General features: G+C 34.9%; 1 protein-coding gene across 10 annotated transcripts in view; it reads right to left on the bottom strand.

Moving 5' to 3' along the window:
• ATXN2 (ataxin 2) overlaps positions 1-19,767 on the bottom strand; it is a 93,873-nt gene that overhangs the window by 24,245 nt on the left and 49,861 nt on the right. For 6 of the 10 annotated variants that reach the window (XM_039879453.1, XM_039879447.1, XM_039879449.1 and 3 more), the window contains 12 exons: positions 17,798-17,889; positions 17,125-17,322; positions 15,559-15,737; positions 13,462-13,671; positions 10,734-10,916; positions 8,723-8,920; positions 8,234-8,341; positions 7,882-7,952; positions 2,514-2,818; positions 1,428-1,491; positions 697-849; positions 263-329 (listed from right to left, as the gene is read on the bottom strand). In XM_039879453.1, coding sequence (XP_039735387.1) covers positions 263-329; positions 697-849; positions 1,428-1,491; positions 2,514-2,818; positions 7,882-7,952; positions 8,234-8,341; positions 8,723-8,920; positions 10,734-10,916; positions 13,462-13,671; positions 15,559-15,737; positions 17,125-17,322; positions 17,798-17,889 — 1,828 coding nt within the window. The remainder of the gene's footprint in view (positions 1-262; positions 330-696; positions 850-1,427; positions 1,492-2,513; positions 2,819-7,881; positions 7,953-8,233; positions 8,342-8,722; positions 8,921-10,733; positions 10,917-13,461; positions 13,672-15,558; positions 15,738-17,124; positions 17,323-17,797; positions 17,890-19,767) is intronic. The other 4 variants (XM_039879450.1, XM_039879448.1, XM_039879452.1 and 1 more) reach the window with 2 other exon arrangements.

A 19,767-nucleotide genomic window follows, 5' to 3' on the forward strand; every position in this document is an offset into this window, starting at 1 on the left:
TCTGGGACCTTGGTAAATTAACTTAGCAAACCTTCCCCTTTCAAATTTAACACTGAAAACTTCAAAATGCAACTACTTTTTTAAATATTCTGAACAATCACAACTATTTCTCCCCGTTTTTGTTTACAAAAATGCATGTGACTACCTTATGTTGGTCATCAAAAGTCAAAGCTGAACCACAAATATTTCTTCATTACAAATCAAGTTTCTTAATTCATGCAGCATGCAGACTACAGGCAAACACAGGCAGGATTATTCTCACCTTTACCTGCTCTATATGTCTTGGCTTGATTCACTGGCATGGGCGTCATAGGTATAGGATATAAAGGCTTGAGGAATTAAAAAAAAATGATGATTAGCCTCTCAAGAAAATAAGAACATATTTTACCACTCTCTCTTAGTTGTATATTGCTAGAGAGCTAGCTCTGTGGCTTCCTGATTCTGAGTCATTAAAAAATTAAATCACATCCATAGCTAAAAAGACAAATCCCAAACTACAATAAATCTAAAACATCTCTCTCACCAGAACATATTCTCAGACTTAGGTCTTTATATTAACCACACTACTGCCATGCCTCCCCTTATCAAATACTTGTTGTATACTCACTGCCTCAAGTCACCACATATCTACGGAATATTTGAAGTCAAATACAAATAGCTAAGAAGGGTGAATAGATATCAAATTTTATGACTTACTTGCACGCCTGGGCTCACTGGGACTGGATACATCATATTTGGTGCAAAACAAACAGGCTGAGTATAAACTGGAGTTGGCTGCTGATGACCCACCATAGATGGGCTAGGTTGTGCTTGAGGACGAGGCGAAGTTGGGGTGGTAGAAGGCTTTGGCTACAAAAACAAAAGTAACTATCTTAAGGTGAAAAGCTAACTGTTATTGCAATTTGAGGACTGATTTTCTAAGTTTTACTTTTTTTAATGAGTCTCTTTTAACAGGGAAAAAAAACTTACCAAAATAACTTTCACATGTTTCAAATAAAAGAAAAAATACTTTGGTAGAAAGTTGAAGTAAAATTTTGTCAATTAATCAATAATACTATTAAAAATAGTAGTAGTGACTTTTAAAGAACTGGAGTACTTTAAAAAGATTAAAAAATAAATTAATCTTCTTACAAACTCAGTGGAATAACAATAACAGTGTCATCTATGAATCTGAGAGCCTAGCTAGCTAACCATTTTCAAATTCTTAAAAAGACTGAAAGATTTGTCCTAGCTCACATCTAACTGAAGACAAAACAAGGATCTTTTCTATGCCTCAAAAATATTCATTAATGACTATAAGAAAAAAGGAACTTAAAAGCATATTTTAACTGAATTTAGATGTTAGGTATGAGAAAAAGGAATATTACTACTAATAATAAATTTATTTCTTGAGAGACTAGATTACTTCAAAGAGGAAATAAACTTACCTGAGAAAAAGAACGAGGGTTGAACTCCTTTGCATTGGGATTCAATGTTGATTTCCTTACTTGCCTAAACCAGAACAAAAATATAAAGGGCAGTGAAACCTGCATGAAACTTATGTTTCTCTAAAGTCTTCTATACCTGACAGTTTTTTTTTTTAAATCGCTAAACATATAGTACATTTAAACAATTCTCACTAGAAGATCATTGATCCTCTTCATTAGAACACACACACATCTGTATTTCCCACTCAATCTAATGAAGACTGGCCAAAAAAGGACAAATTATTTTTAAAAGCATAATATGTAATACTTCTCTCAAAGGCAATTAACAAATACTTTAAGTGAAAAGACAGTAGCCCCTTATAAAATAACCTTAAAAGCGATCCTTAATACACTAATTTTCTAGCATGCAGTATTTTTTAATATGACAGTGTTTCCTACATGGCATACCTTGGGAAAAAGTATGACTAATAAAAAAGTTTTGTCTCAAATCAAGAATAAGTATTCTCCAACTTATCAACACACTGCATTCCGACGGAACCCAGAACAAATAAAGCAATGGTGCTGAGGTGAGTTTCTGAGGCTAGACTATATAGTCCATTGAATTGGTAATATATTGGACATACAGAATTAAGTCTACCTTAAAAAATCTAACCATTAACTAAAACATTGTTTCTCGTGGAAAATATGTTAAATTCCACGTAGAGGAACCAGATACTTCTCTCTCTTGATGGTAGTGGCAGTTTTTAATCCTAGCGGCACAGCCAGGAGATTGATAATGACCAACATTCAGGGGATATAGGTCTCAAAATCCATTAATTTTTCAATCCCCTGTACATTTACAGAAAAAGGCTTTCTTAATTTATGCCCCCCCCCTTTTTTCGCCATGGGGTGCAAAAATGGGGGAGGGAAGAAGAGTATAGGGTACAATGACCTAATTTACTTAAGATGTCATTTCTTTAGACCAGTTATTTCTAAGTTGAGAACTACTTATAAAACCATTTAAAAGTCCAGATATTCTTGAATTAGAAAGCTCTGGACACCTTAGGAAAAAAGCAACGGCATGTGTTGAATGCTAGGTTTACTCACTCAGCTGCGTCTTTCTTCTCCTCTTTATCATCTTTCTCTTGTTTACATCCTGGACTGGAAGTCTGAACCCCTTGGGATGTGACTTCAGGTCCCCTCTTGTGCTCCGTGTTACTGAGGATTGAGGGGGAAATGCTGGGGCTATTCGGCTTGCTGCTGCCACTGGTGCAATTGCTGCTGCTATTTTCAATGAAAGAATCCTTGGCATTTGGTTCAATTTTGTCTTTGATCAAATCTCTTGATTTTTCTCCCTCTCTATTTTTGTTTAGCAGTTGATCCATAGATTCAGAAGTAGAACTCGGCTGTAACTAAAAAAAGGAAATAATTATACTTAAATATTTCAAGTAACTCTAGTAATCAGTTTTCTCCATGAGCAGAAGCAAACTAATATTTGTAAGCACAAACTATATCGAATAAAGCCTTTTCACACTTTAAGAGTAACATCTTTATATAGGCGACAATAACGGATTGTCTATGCAACACGGCCATAGTCACCTAAGTACTCAAATGTCCTAACCTCTGAAGTTAAATATTTACTGAGTGCCTACCATATGTCAGAAACTGTGCCTGCCTGGGTACGGAAAATATGAAATTGTTACTATCCTCCCAAAGCTTACCCTCTGGGTGAGATCATACACAACAAAATGAGGTAAATGTGAAGACATCCTGTAGGAAAAAGTAACATAGGAAGAGAAGGCTGGCTTCTCAATGGGAGTGTCATTTAGTCTAAAGTGTGAAAGATGTTTAGGAAAGGGGATGTTTGGAAAAGAGAATGATCTAGGCAAAAGAATCAGTGTGTTTAAAAATTCAAGGGAAAGAGAGAAGATAGTCCCATTGTGAAACAGAAGAGAATGAGTGGCTGTAGCAAGGGTGGGCACATTTCTAAGAGTCAAGAAATTACAAACTCCCCCAAGAAGAATGAGATGATAAAGGAATCTGAAAGCAGTATTAATGACTCCAGCCTTAATTCTCAGGGTAGTGGGAAGCCACCGAGAATTTTAGGCAGCCTTCTTGCTGACAAAGATGAGCACAGCAGCTCTGCAGGAACTGAGCTGGAGGGAGTAAGTGAGAGTGCAGAGGCCACTGCAGAGCAATGACCTGGGCCTGGTCCTGAGAAGTGGCAGCTTAGAAAGTCAGAAATAGGTGGATTCAGAGGGAGACCTGATTAGACCTGTTGGTCAGTTAGACCTCAGTCTAATCCATAAGTCGAGGAGGAAACCGCAAAATACAAGTATCAGCTAGACGAGCAGAAGTCAAATATGTTAGTGAATTAAGTAATGGAGTTTGTAAGTTTGCAGAACTGGATAAACTAATAATCTACTACCACCTGAAGATGATTTAAGATGCCATACTCCACAGAAGAAAACAGGGACATTTGAAGAAAATGACATGAAAAAGAGAAGGGAGTAGGAGTAGCCAAGGTGGAAAAGAGAACAGATACAAGCAGCAGCCCTGGCCAGCAAGAACAAACTGAAGAGAAGATGCACAGCAGAAGGGGCCACAAGGCTGGAGAAACACAAACTATATCCTAAGCCTCAGGATACGCAAACCAATATCAAAGTATCACTGCTGAGGCTGTTGGCATCCTGGCAAGAAGCAGTGGCATCTTAAGCTTCACTGCATCACCAATGTAGCTATAGAGTCCTCAAGCAGCCAAGGGCAAAAGGTGATAGGATATTTATTTGGACCCAGTAACAACCTAAGTCACAATAGGGCACTTAATGTTTAAGCACTGGTTCTCAAAAATCTTTAGTAGTGGCTATACAGACCAACTGTGTGCTGTAGAAGATTCTCTAGTTATCATAAGGGTCTTTGAGTGAGGCAAAAATGAGACTTTTGTTGTTGTTCATATAATGGTAAACATACCTACACTACTCACTATGGGTTGGACACTGTTCTAACTTACCTACAAACTCATTCAGTTGTTACAGCAGCCCTATTTGATACAGATACCATCTTACAATTAGGGGAAACTAAGGCACAATTCATGCTTTTGAACATTCTGCAATATTTCCTATTTGCAGCATACTAAGAGAAAACTGAGGATCTTATTTTTGTCCCAAGTTGAACCATTTTTGTTGAGATATAATTGACACTGTACTAGTTTAAGTGTACAATGTCTAGTTAACAGCCATCATCACACATAGCCATAAGTTTTTTTCTTATGAGAACTTTTAAAATCTACTCCCGCTCAGCAACTTTCAAATATACAATACAGTAGTACTGACTATAGTCACCATGCTGTACATCATATCCCTATGATTTATTTATTTTATAACCAGAAGTTTGTACCTTTAGACCACCTTCACCAATTTCGCCGCCCCACTTCCTCCTTTCAGTGACCACTAATTTGTACCTGTGGGTTTTTTGTTTGTTTAAAGATTACACATATGAGTGATACTATACGGTATTTGTCTTTCTCTGATTTATTTAACTTAGCATAATGCTGTCAAGATCCATCCATGTTGTCACAAATGGCAGGATTTCCTTTTTTTAATGGCTGAAAACTAGTGTGTGTGTGTCTGTGTGTGTATGTACACACTCCACATTTCCTTTATCCATTCCCTCCTCGATGGACACCTAGGGTGGCGTCCATGTCTTGGCTACTGTAAATAATGCTGCAATGAACATGGGGTACAGATATCTTTTTGAGTGTTTTTCTTTCCCTTGGATAAATACCCAAAAGTAGAAATTGCTGGATCATATGGTAGGTCTAGTTTTAACTCTTTGAGGAACCTATATACTGTTTTACCATAGTGACTGCATCAATTTACATTCCCACCTGCAGAGTTCCCTTTCACCACATCCTGGCCTTGTTCTTTTGTCTCTTTGATAACAGCCATTCTAACAAGTGTGAGATGATAACTCACTGTGGTTTTGATTTGCATTTCCCTGATGATCCGTGGTGGTGAGCGCCTTTTCATGTACCTGTTGGCCATCTATATGTCTTTCTTTGGGAAAATGTCTATTCAGATTCTCTGCTCATTTTTAATCAGATTTTTTTTTTTTGCTATTGAGTTTTATGAGTTCTTTATATATTTTGGATATTAACTCGTCAGATTTGCAAATATTTTCTCCATTTGGTAGGCTGCCCTTTCATTTTGTTGCTTTCCTTTGCTGCGCAGAAGCTTTTTAGTCTGATGTAGTCCCACTTGTTTATTTTTGTTTTTGTTGTCTTTACCTATGCCTCTCAAGGGAATAAAAACACACCACAGGGAACTCCTATTTCTGTCTCAATGAAAGACCAGAGATATATATATATTTAAGATCAGAGATTTTTGTGAACCACCACAGTTCCTGGCCACGTGCACGTCATGAGGGTGGTTTTGAGGATTCATTCATTGAACAATGCAGTACATAGTATGCATTAACTATTGCCCACAGTGTTGCTAGAAGCTCAAAAACACAGCCTGGCCTATCTTTTACTAGCCATGTGACTGGAAAAATTATTTAACTTGTCGTTGGCCTCGGTTGCCTAATATACACAATGGGGATAATAATAGAACCTGCTTCAAAAAGATGTTAGGACAATAAAAAATTTATCACATAATCATTTAGAACAGTGTCTAACACATAGGAAATAATAAATGCAAACCAATGACATTATTTTATATGAAAAGAATTATAAAGCTCACAAATATTTCTTTTAAACCACTTCTTTGCTTTCTAGTATTCACTTATGAACCAGGAAGTTACTTGTAAGAGATGAATAACAGATTTGATTATTCAAGCCCCAAACTAAACAGACTAGAAATCCTAAAGAGATAGACAATTTAATTCGATGTCTTTTCAACAGATGGTGCTGGGACAAGTGATATCCACGTGCAAAATAATGTATTTTTATGTAGTTTGATGTAATCCCATTTGTTTGTTTTTGCTTTTATAATAAAAAAGTGGAACGACTACCTCACACTATATATTACCCCAAAATTCCACTCCTAGGTATATAACCAAGAGAAATGAAAACATGTCCACACAAAAACTATACACTAATGTTAATAGCATTATTTATAATAGTAAAATAGTGGTAGCAACCCAGAGACATCAACTGAAAAATGAATAAACAAAATGTAGTCTATCCATACAATGGCATATTATTCATCCATAAAAATGAATGAAATACTGATAAATGCCCCAACATAAACGAACCTTGAAAACATTATGCTGAATGAAAGAAACCAGTCATAAAAGGCCATATATTATATAATTCCATTCATATGTAACATCTACAAAGCAGATTAATGGTTAAGACCTGGGGCATGGGGAGGGTGAGGGGGTGTCCGAAAGCAAATGAGGTGTGACTGCTAAGGAATATGAGGTTTCTTTTTGGGATAGAGAAATTGTTCTACAATTGACTGGTGGTATTAAAAACCACTGAACTGCACACTTTTAAATGGCTAAATTGTATAATACGTAAATTTTACCTCAATAAAACAAAAACATACTAACTCATATGCTCCAAAGTAAAAATATTTCTTTCTTTCATAATGTAAATTCAGTGCAAGTACACTCTAAGAAGGGAATGAATGATTTTAAAAAATAAAAGCAAATGAGCAAGAATACCTATAGCATGATATCATTTATGTCAACTGAAGATTATTTAAGATAATAGCTGTTGCTTAGGGATCTATTCATGCGCAGCATAAAGATCTGCAGAGGAAAGAAACCCTTCCCACTGGCAGAAAGATGCAGCTGAGGAGGGCAAGTACACAGGAGGGCTTTAGCTAGGAAAAGGCTACCATTTGCCTTTGATTCATTTATCTTTTAAGTCGGCCATTTTTTTAAAGGCTGATAATCAGATTTTTTTCCCTTGAAGAAGAAAATTTCAGGACAATTTCTTGAGTTGGTCTCAAAATATACCTTGACATGCACAGTATATTAAATATTGTGCAAAAGAATAAAGTAGTTATCCAGTAGAGATTAGAGTATGTTCAGCAAGTCTTAAGAGAAATGATATCATACAAAAATTTCTACTACAATACATTTTTGCAGATAGTGTAAATCTGCAACTATGTCAGAACACCAGGGTGTAGTATTTCTTCCATTCGTCACATCAGATCATTAATGCCTTGGTCTTGCTCTGCTCTTCAATGAATAAAGTAATTAAATGAAGATCAAAGAATACCTTATGTTATGGTAGCTTTGAATGTCAAAATTATATTCTCTTCATCTGACCTGTATTGCCCTTACCAAATCTCATGATTTTAGTTATCCCACTTAAAAGCACAGGCAAAGACAACTTTAAGAATGTTTAGCTTTCTACGCACAGTTTGATGTTTGTGGGTATATATATATAAAATGCATTTTTGTAAATCAACGTAAAAATTCTTAGTAATGTTGAATATTTAAAAAATTCGAATGCAACACTTACCCTAAAATCATTCTTAAATTTCTTTAAGTCATCAATCTGTTTTCTATGCTCAGAAACAATGGGTGATATACCTGTAAAATCAGGAATTATTAGACATAGATTTATTTCTAATTTTTAACTTAAAATTCTTTGAGGATGAGATGTCAGAAATAATAAGTTCTTTTATAAAAACAATAATAAACTTCAATATATTAATTATAGACCTTGGCATTTGTCAAATTATGCATTTAAATATGTACAATACTAAGAAAAAGCACTGACCCAAAATAAAAATACTCTGTATCAGACATTAGATTAGACATAATCCTTTCTATTTCTACAGTTATACATACAGACTTTATAAAGCGCTAACCTTTATTTTCAGCTTTTGAGAAGCTAGGTGATGTCTCATTGGGCTTCATATTTTCTTTATTCCCTGCCGGAGAATTCTGCCTCTGATCTTGAAGCCTGGGATCCTTAGCTAGAAGATAATTTTTTTTTTAAATGCAAAGTTAGAAATTAGAAAAATAAAATGGGAAAATACTCAATAATTTTGATCTCCTGCGTTTTTGGGGGAAAAAAAATTTCCATTTAAAGATTTTCTCTGTTGCAGACATATGAAACACCAATAATTCTATTTATATTGATACTTACTAAGCAGGAATGTTAAACCTCAACAACAGACATTTGAGAATAACATACATGACATTAACAATATTAAACTAACTTCGTTTACATAAAATTTTAAATGTGTATACAACATACCTATGAATAAAGCATAGCATTTTTCGTACAATGTTAAATTTATTAGCACTCCATTTCACAAATGACATTATAGATCTGGAAGCTCTTCCTTACATACCCTCAATAGATGGAGTAACAGCTCTGTTGGATGCAGGACTGGCAGGCGTAGGAGATGCAGCTGGAAGAGGCATCGCAACAGCTTCAGTTGGAATAATACCAGCTTGGGGAGAAGCAAGAACTGGTCCACTAGGAGTATTTCCAATACTGTTTTGTCTGGGAGACCTAGGTCTGTGAGTTTTAGGGGATAATCTTGGAACTAGAAGAAAAATAAAAGTTAACCATTACATTCTCAGCTCAAATGTCACCTCCTCAAAACAGGTGTCTTGAGATGATCTAGGTAAAACAGTACTGTCTGATCTCCATTCCCAATGACTCTTTATCCCATCACTCTGTTTCCTTTTCCAAAGTCTTATTAGGAATAGTGGTGGTGACTGAGAATATAAATATCTGAAGAACAAGAGCAATTACTAATAACAAAGCACAAGTGGAGTTTCCCTTTCTAACTAAATTAATTCTAAACGTGGTATTTTAAATTGTTAGAAACTAGATTTCTAAGGCAAGATTAACATCGCTTAAAACAAGTTGGCAACATTCTCTACTAAAAAGTGAGACTGTTTTTCTAAAAAAAAGTGTGTGTGTGGGAGAATCCCTAAGAAATAGGCTTATTTGTTACTCCTTCAAAAAATAAACTCAAATATCTTTTGGCAGCTTGCAGCCAATCCTGTATGCTCTTTCTTGCCACAGCAAGATCTATTTTGCAGTAACTAAGGAAAATTAGGGATCCAATTTAGCCAAAGGGAAAGATAATTTAAGCACGGTTCATACAGCACAACTTCAAAATAAATATCTAATATGTTTCATAGTTCATTATAAATCCATGTAGAGCTCAGAGTCAAGGTTTAGAGAAAATAGTTCAATTTGCTTCATGTTAATGGTTCTTTATTTTTTTAAGTCACAAGGGTCACAGAAGGAAGCTATTACTCAACAATTGCCATTTTTCCAATTAGTGTGAAGAGCAAACCTGTAACATTGTTCTGCATGTTTCTCTAACAATTATGTTTTTCCTCTCTCACCTCTATAATCATGTTTTATTCTCAAAATTAATTCCCAAATTATTTGAGTATGTCAACTGATTAATGGGCCAACAAAAGAAATAGATTTTTAGAAATTCTATTCTGTTAACTGAATTGTTATTTCCTTACAATTGAAGACCAAAAAACAGAAAGTGCCAAAGGAATTTATCATATAATTATGCATAGGTGAAGCTGAGCAGTGTATATCCATTAAGACATTTAATAACATTGTTTATTTTTATTTAAGCTTAAGTATCTTTTTTTCTTTTAAAGATTCTATGCACTAATTACAATATAGGCTGTGACCAAAAACGCCACCATCACTGCATGCTCTAACTTTCCAGTAATCATGGAAACAAAACATAAGTAGCAAAAATAGTCTTAGCCTAATTATAAGATCTTGTCAAAGTGTATTTTTTACACTTTTATAGCTGTCAGCACATTCTTCAGGCTAGTCACAGATTAAACCTTGAGCCTCTCATGTGTGTCTGATATTCCTTATAAAGGAAATATCATCAGGAACTAGTGTCATATACAGATGGTATGGAAACACACACCACTGCTAAGCCCAAAATAAATGTTCATGGAATGAATCAAGTTGCTAAGAAGAGAGAAAAATGGATCCCACCAAACGGGGTTACATACTGTATTTGACTTATATCTGAGTGGTACTTTATACAAAAAACTATAAAAAGTATCCTTGTACTTGTGAGTACCACGAATTTCATCACAAGTCCATTAAGTAGACTGGGCAAAATTATTTTACTCATTGAGAAAACTGAAATCTAGAATGATTTGAATGATTTGCTCTAGAATATGGTGACAGTAAGTGGTAGAGCACAGAATAAAAATAATAGGTTTTCCAATTCTTGGTTACTCCATTTTTAATATATACACTTACTTACACTTCCTCAAACAGAACTTGAGCTCAGCCCTCTTTATATCTAGTAGAATTACAAAATAAACAGTCGTTATGTCCAAGCCAAGTGTACCTACCCCCACTGACCACTGATGACCACGTGCCCCCTGCGGGGCTGGTCCTTGCTGTTGGAGGAGCAGCTGCTTCACTTGGTGGGGTATGGGATACAAATTCTAGGCCACTGGAAATGGAACCCCTCCCAGCAGAAACTCTGTGATTTCGAGGGTGTCGCTGAGCCTTTGGGGACATCCTTGGAGGCCCTAAGAAAGGAACAGTGAATATCACATAAATGCCACAATGTCCATTAGTATTACTTTTTCTGCTAAACATACGCACATGACATTTGCACACACTCCATCCTCTCTCTCTCTAGTTTTTCCTTGGTTTAAAAAAAAAAGAAAAAAAAGGCATACATATTTTTTGACTGTTCTTTCAGAATTATTTTGTAGAATGCCACAAAGTTTTATAAATAAAATTTTATTTCTATTTATTTTTAAAGAAAGGGAGAGATGAAATTGGTAGTAAGAAATCAAACAGTAAGATGTCATAATTCTTCAAAGATTTCAGCAATTTGTTTAACCTATATCCATTACTTGTAAGCATATAAAAATAAACATAACAAAATGTTACTAGAAGTATGGCTACATGATGGAATAATTTTTATTTTATCATATACTTTTGCTTTGTCTCAAATTTTCTATATTACTTCTAAAATTACAAAAAAAATAATATTTTTAAGCAAAGACCATTAACCCTTATAATATCTTTATATTACTGAAATATAAGTACATACCCTTCTTAAATTTCTCAGAAATCTTAGTTTATCTACCTCTTCTGCCATGGTTATCAATTTATAACCCATGGCTTAAAACAGCCCTCATCTGTAAGCAGTTCCTTAGACTTAACAGGCTGTAAGGTGAAAATTCTACTGTTAAGGCATGACAATTTTAAGCCAAGACTAATTGATATTTGGAAAAGAAATTTATACTATATGAGTTATCAAAATTCTATATCCCATTAGTGATTTCTATTTCTAAAGATGACTACTATGCATTCAAACAAAACTGTCAGATGAAAACTAGACAGAACGGCTCTCCCCAGAGAAGCCTGACGATGATAACACTTGACAAAACTCATTCTTAATGTCAAGCCCAGGCTCCTCACTCTTGCTGCCAAACTCTTGGATGTTAATGTTATACATTACAGTTTTCAACTGGAGATATGATTTATATCAAAGAATGACTTAAGAATTGGGTATGTGCACAATTACACCTATTTTTTTTACATCCCTTTTAGAAAAAGACCAAGAAAGTAGGTTGGCATAGTTCACCGAAATCAAATTGTAACTTTAAAAAACTCATTATTTTTAGATAATACATCAAATACTTACAAAAACAAAACATACTCCTCTGTATTAAGCACAGAAAATCACTATACTTGATATTTTTAATTTTGAAGTTCACACTTAAAAATGCTTGTTTCACCTAACTACATGATTAGAAAACATTTTAATTCAAATTATTTAAAAAGAAAAATTGAATGTAGCATCCCTGAATATGCAGCAGGTACACTTCTGTGTGAAAGGTCCACAAGAAGTTCTTAAATCTTACTGTAGTGAAGGAGTCCTATTTTATCTAATATATTAGCATATAAACATTACTTATTCAAGCCATGGACTATAACAAATACTTCAAAAGAATTTAACTTTTTGTTTAGTGGCCACCATTACAGGCACATTTGAGTAAGGAAGTCAATTTGAAAATCAGTGCACTGTGCTGCTGAACGTTAGCCACTTTAGCCAAGATCACATGACCTCCTTGACTGGATGGCAACAGTTTATTAAAAAGCAGCCAACATAGTTTTCTCCAGGGAAGCACCTTATGCCAGAAAATTGTACTAGTCTCAACATAAGCTATATCAATTGCAATTCAAAAGAACAAATTAGATTGAAATTTTAACCCAAATACTCTGAACATCAAAAGGACATTGTCATTCAGAAAACTTGTTTTTAATTTATGCTGTTTAAATCGAAATGTGACCTTTCTATAATACATCCATATATTTGATATGTAACAATGGTGAACTGGCATCAAAGATTGAATGAGAATTACAGGATTTTATATTTTCTTTTTTTTTTTTTTTTGACCAAAAAACCCTTAAATATTAAAATTCATTCATGGTTTTTATTAACAATTTTATCTTAGATCAAGGACTTCTTCTACATTAAAGCAGACTTTCACTATAAAATACTGCAAAGCTAATTTTTTGACTTCCCCAAACATAAAACCAAACTCTGTACTGTAATCTAAGGGGCAACACACAAAGGAAGCTACATGGAATGTCCCTCTCAAAAAAGACCCCTGAACCACCACTCCTGCCTACGGCCAATAGGTAGGTTCACTAGTACCTTGGCCAAGGAGCTGTAAAATGATAGGTTCTACAATAAGCCCAAGATTGGGTGAAGAAAGATCACTGTTTACCATTAAGCACTGTATACAGTGTAAACAGGGAGGGAGAGGACCCCGGGGCAGAGGCAGACCTTCTGGGGCCATAAAGGAGCATTATTACCAGAAGGAGATAAACCCCCATTCTTATAAATTCAGGATAGTTCATAGCTTCACACAGCATTTATTAAATTTCTCTCTAATGAACAAAAGGTTAATAGAAATAGTTTTAATAAACTAAAGTTAAAACACAGAAATTATAGGTTATCAAATAATGAAGAGGAAACTATTTTGTAATTATAAACTCACATAGGAGTTAAACAAAGACAAACAAAAACATGAACAAATTGTGGTATTGTACCTTCTGAAGACATGCGTTTAGGCATAGTAGAGACAGGAGCTGGAGAACCATGAGCAGAGGGGTGAGACGGGGGTCTGGATGGCCGCGAGGGGGGCCTGGAGGGCGGCCGTGTAGGGGTGGCTGCCCGAGGTGGAAGAGAGTTGGGACCTGACTGGTAGCGAGAAGGTGGGCGAGAGGAAGGAGATGGGCAAGGCGATGGCCAGGGAACACCTGACAGAACAAATGATATGAAGGAAAGTATAAAAACTAAAGAAAAAAATGAGGGAAAAAAGTAAACAGAAAAAAAAAGTAAAATGACAAAAATGATTTCTTGTACATTTTAACCCTTTGAGGACAGTCATTTGATTTGTGTTAAGTTTTAGCATAACTTAAACTGACATAAGTTCACATTTTACTTTAACCTCCTTAAAATTAAGTCTGTTTAAATGAATACACGTTCCCAAAGGGTTAATTAGGATCTACACATACTACTGAAGAAGACAGTTAAGACTTTGCCTATTAATCCTGCTTCTATAACTGTTTCTCAGTTATCAATAGTTAAAAGGAATATAACATATACTAGATAATTTCACACAATAATTCACAAAACTCAGGAGTAAGATTATTTACATTAGTTTCAGCTTTTGAAAGATAATAAAAATAAGCAGCAGCAATTATATCCAATTAAAAATGCTGGTTTCCCATAACCAATTGTGATTTTCATCTAGTTTATACTTGAACGTAAGGTTCAGTTTGAAATCTCATTAAGCAAGTCCATATATGCAGAAATAAAACATCACTTCTATTTTCTAAAGTCACAGGAGTGACAAAGGTTAACATTCATTACCCTTTCAAAAAACATTTTAATCTTACCAAATTAGGGGGAAAAAAGGGATCTTCTATATAATTACGCAGTTTTTATTTATCTAAGAGATGATGAACTTATTTAACTAATCTAATAGACTGCTTAACACACATTGCAACTAGAGAGCAGTCATCACCAAATAAACTTACACTGATGGATATGCACAGGTCAAAATACAGCTAACATGTTAAAACAACATATCACTTACCTTAATCTGAGGAAACAGTCCAGGTCTCCTCTCCATAGGGTTCCACACCCTTGAGTATCATATATTCCCCAGCCCACTTTAGGTTTTTTACTTTGAAAATTCTGTTTATGAACAACTAAAATTCTTTACTCAGTGCACAAAGAAATTTCACCCCCAATACCAAGTACAGAAAATACTCAAGAGTGTTCATTTGGAGAGGAATTCTGGAGAAAGACTCAGCGAAAACAAATGAAATTGGAAACTTAAGTGTTCTCTATTTCTCTTACTTTCCAAACTTAAATACCTAAAATTGAATGCCCACTTTTCTCAAGTTAGTAACATACTATTTCTATTATTAATTGTCATGTTTCCATACTGTCTACAGTACCGTTATCTAGTGTACCTGCCTTATATGGAAGATCCATGACCTATGAGCCAAATTCAATCTACATTTAAAGGTAGAGCAGAAAAATATCTCCCTACTAAAAATGCAAGTTTCTTTTACTTAAGCTAAACTCCACCCTTACATTAAGAGCTGGTTTTTTTTTTTTAACCATATTTCTTTCTTCATTTTCTTCACATGACTCTCGATCACGTCTTGTATTACAAGTTACCTCAAATCCTTTCTTGAAGTAAGCAAAATATAAAAACAAACAGTAAGTGAAAATGAATATATATTAACCACTAAGTGTTTCACAGATTAGGATTTTCCATATAAACTATGTGTAAATAATGTTATCATCCAGTGTTTTTAAAATTGAGAACCTATCTAAAGTTTCCAATTTCTTTACAAGTGGAGTGTTTTTTGGCCAAATGAATGTCTTCGGTTAAATTTAGCACTTCATCTTAATACATCATGCTAAATACATTCAATGACTTATACTAATTTTTACTAATTTTACTAATTTGATATCTACAAAGGCAAATTTAAACAATTTTGAAGTGAAAACTACTCCACAGAAATCATTAAAGGTGTGCATGTTCTTATCAATTATGTAAACTTGTAAATATTTTAAAAACTATATATTTTATCAATGACATTGACAAATTTGGTCAAAATACTTGCCTCCATTAACTACTCTTTGGTCTGAACCAGAATTCGGGTTGAAATCTGAAGTGTGAGAGGTGGATCTTGACGGCATGGAGCCCGATCCAGGCTGGCCCATACGCGGTGAATTCTGTCTCCCACTTCCCCAGGATATGACTTCTCTATTTCTTTGTCCAGGAGGAATATATTTATTTTCCCTGAAAATAAGAGATCCTCTAAATCATTTTATCCTAACAGGTACCAGGCCCATGATACAAATCTAAAAGTAATTTGGGCAGAAGAGAATGAATGCTTGTTATAAAAAAGTTAAACACTAACCCAAACTGCCTCCCTCTCGGACACCTCTCTTCTTCCATCTTACCCTGAATTCTAGCCTCTGGACTTTCCTTTCCCTCAGATTCTCCTTCTAAGCACAAAGTTTAACCGATGTGTATTCATTCTCATCCCACCTGGCCTCTTTATGGCCGATTTTACCAATCATGGTATATCGTCCCACAACTGTCTTCTTCCTTGACTTTCTCTACTTTGTTTTCTCTGAGATCTCTTTTCTCTGTCTAGTCATTGGTTTTTCATGGCTTCAATATCAGCAAAGCTGATAAATCCCAAATCCACACTGCCAGTCCCAGTCTCAACATATCCCACTGAACACTTTAATTCAAATCACCAGACCACGCTGTGAGCATCTTGAAGACAGAATGTCTATCTTCCTCTCCTAGGTATATAGCAGGTGCTTCTCTACACATTTATGAATAAATAAATAAAAGACTTCTGAGCCCCTCAAATGCAATCAATTGCACAAATGGACTCACTGCACCTCCCCTCAAACTTGCTCCATGTGTTCAATTGCCATAACAGTACAACCATCAGTCCATTTAATTTCAAATAAACCTCAGGGTCACCTCTGGTTTTTCTAACCATTCTATCACCAGCCCTGGTCTAGCTGATTACCAAGTTCTCATACTGAACTATTTCTAAACACTACCTAGCCTCCATGTTTTAGCCAGTTCTTAACGTCCCAGAGTTTGTTCATACCATCCACTGCCTACAAGGTACTTTTACGTGACACAGTCCTTTCCTACTCAGTTCCTATCACCAGCTACCACCATTGCATCCTCAACATGCACCCTGTATTCCAGACATATGACGTAACTAGCCTTTTCCTCTGCTGGCCGGTTCTCTCACGTCTTTTCACTATGTGAGGAATTCTCTCTTACTTTTCTTAGAGTAGAACACAGAGTTACTATCCTAGCACAAAAAGTCATCTCCTCTGACCCTACGGATTATGCTAGTTTCTCCTCACTCTGGGTTTTGCTAGTACTTTGAACACAACTCTAATCTAAATGAGCTCTTCCAGATCTTGGCTTGCTCATCACTGCATATCCAACAGTTGGCTCCACAGAGCTAACACTCCAAAAACATTTTCCAAGATTACTATAATCTTTTCTCTAATAGAATCTTAAACCAATTCCATTTGCATTCATTACCTAAGCTACATTAAAGGAAGATGAAATATAATAATACACCTTCTCACACAGACCTTGAGTTGTGTATCCAAAATACTGCATCATGATTTCCCTTAAATACCTAGTGTTTATGTTGTGGCCCTCACGTTCACTGGAATTTCTCTGAACTGCTGTGTATTTTTCTTCTTCGCTCCTATCATCATTTTCTAGGGCCACCCGGGCTTTGTACTGGGCACTTGATTCGATTTCTTCTGCTAATTGGTTTGCTCTTGCTTCTCGTTTTAAAAATTCTTCCGAATTATCCCTTTCCAAGGGCACCCTGAAACACAAGGAAAAGAAAAAGCAAAGTGAGTGCTTTAAAGTCAAATTTAAATATCTGTCACAAGCAACACTTAAGAGTTTAGAATTTGAAATGCTGTTAAAACTGTAAGAGAGTTATACTAATCTATTTATTTATAAATAAAAATTTGAATTGCTACCTTTTCCCTAAAAGAATATAACATTTCCAAAACTGGTTAAATTGACTATTCCCTCTTAACCTCTACACTTGAAAATTGAGAGTTTTTACAACTTAAAAGCAAAACAAAAATAAAATTTGTTTAGAGCATAAATTTAAGATATAGGTAAACTACATGTATTCACTGTTGCAATGAGAATTTATCAGCCTAAGTAGTAACAAGATATTGCTTTCACAAAATCGTTTAATTTAAAATTCAATAGAAACATTTATTCAACATCATAATTTAAGTTGATAAAAATCAAAGACAAACACTAAAAGCAAATTTTGAACTTACGTATATGAAGATAAACTGCTATCATATGTAGACACTACACCATAATTTTCTTCATTATATCGAAACATATCGTTGGGATCCCATCCATTAGACTAGAAGAAAATGAAGCTCATTTTTCAAAATGACAAAGCATTTGCCTTTTTTAATTCAATTACAATCAATATCTACATTAACAATATCAATTATACTAGCAAATTTAAAAAGTAGGCAAAAATTCCCCTTGGAAATGTTTTAAGGAAAAATTTTTCTTACACACATTGGCCCCTACAAGTTGGTTAAATAACCATATGAAACAATTATTTGAGAGGTTATTAGTAAAAGTTTGGAACACTTTAGTTACTTCATAAAATATGATCCTTTAGGTCAATGTTCTCTCCTTTCTCTACTCCTTAACAGCCACCTTTCTATGGGGTATTCACCAGAAACCTTCCTGAGTTGACTGAAGGTCTATGCAGGACAAGGGGTGCTTTTTGACAGCCAAAAATATTTCCAGTGTTTTGGGGAAAGGAAAAGAGAAGCCAAAGCCATCCCACAGCTTTCCCTGCTGCATCACTATTTTAAGGTGGAAGGATGGTACTAGATCCCCTGCCATCCTCTCTTTCCTCCTAGGCATGCTCAAAGAGAAAGCAGCATGATAGAGTGAATAAGCAATCACTGAACAAAGTCTCAACAGCTGAGTTTTAGAAATCGCTTTGCTATTAGCAGCTGTGGGTCCTTGGCAAAGAAATTCTGAGCCTTGGTGCCCTAACCTGTAACCTCAGTGTAGATAAACTCTACAACTCTATGAGAAAACTACCCTCTCAGTAACTAAACTATATTCTTCAATATGTAAAAATCAACCAATCAGGGGCAGAGGCTGGAAGAATCTTCGTGGTGAATATTAACGTCTATTGTTTCGACTCCTCTTTGAAAGATTCACACTGGTAGAAAGGGCCAAAATACAGTACATAATCGTTATCCATCTCAGAAGAAAGGACACAGAATCATCCAAACAATACTGATGACAACTTCAACACCAAAACTTGCCTCCAAGGTCACCTATCGACCTTGGGTCCTTCTGTACTATTTCAGATAAAACTATAATATAATTCCACTACTAAAGCAAATCCTTATGCCTAACACATGGGCAGGAAATTACAGTTACCTATGGAGACTTTAAAATTATTTAAGTAGTATATGCTCCAGGTAAAAAGTCTAAACCGTGCGGAAGACATCCAATAAAAAGAAACCGTCTTCTAATCCCAGTGTGCATAACCACTATTAACTTCTTGGGCACAATCCAGACATTCTCTATGCATATACAAGAATAGAAATCAGCCCTCTTTTAAAAAAAATTCAAATAGGATCTTCTTGCTCTGCAACTTGCTTTCTCTTATGTCTTGGATATCTTTCCATTATCAGAATACCATCCTATTTTGTGGACATACAGTATTTCAATTGAATGATGGTACAATAAATCTATTTAACTTACACCCTACTGATGGACAGCTAGGATGTTTCCAACTTTTCACTATTAGAAACTGCTGCAAAACACATTCTCATATACAATTATTTGCATGTCTTATAGTAGGGCAAAAAAAAAAATTCTCAGAGGTAGAATTACTAGACCAAAGTGTATGTATATTTTAAATTTTGATAAATATTGCCAGAATGCTCTCTAGAAAGCAACTATCAATTTACCCACCTACCAATAAAAATATGCTTCTCCATAGCCTCCACACAGGTTACGTGCTACACAAACCTGAGAACCTTTGCATTAGGTTATAAGATTTTTTAAAGTTTGAAAGTTTATTTAAAACTGAGTATTGACTTAAAGATCAAACACAGATTTGTTACAAAAACTTCTCTGTAATATTCAATGAAAGATTCTTCATCTAATTCAAATTTTGCTATCTAAACACTCATTTTTGACAAGATACTTTACTGTCTATCTCTACAGTTTAGAAACATAATTTAAAGAACCCTAAAGA

The sequence above is a fragment of the Pteropus medius genome, unplaced genomic scaffold (assembly GCF_902729225.1).
Source record: "Pteropus medius unplaced genomic scaffold, Ma_sr-lr_union100, whole genome shotgun sequence".
NCBI lineage: Eukaryota > Metazoa > Chordata > Mammalia > Chiroptera > Pteropodidae > Pteropus > Pteropus medius.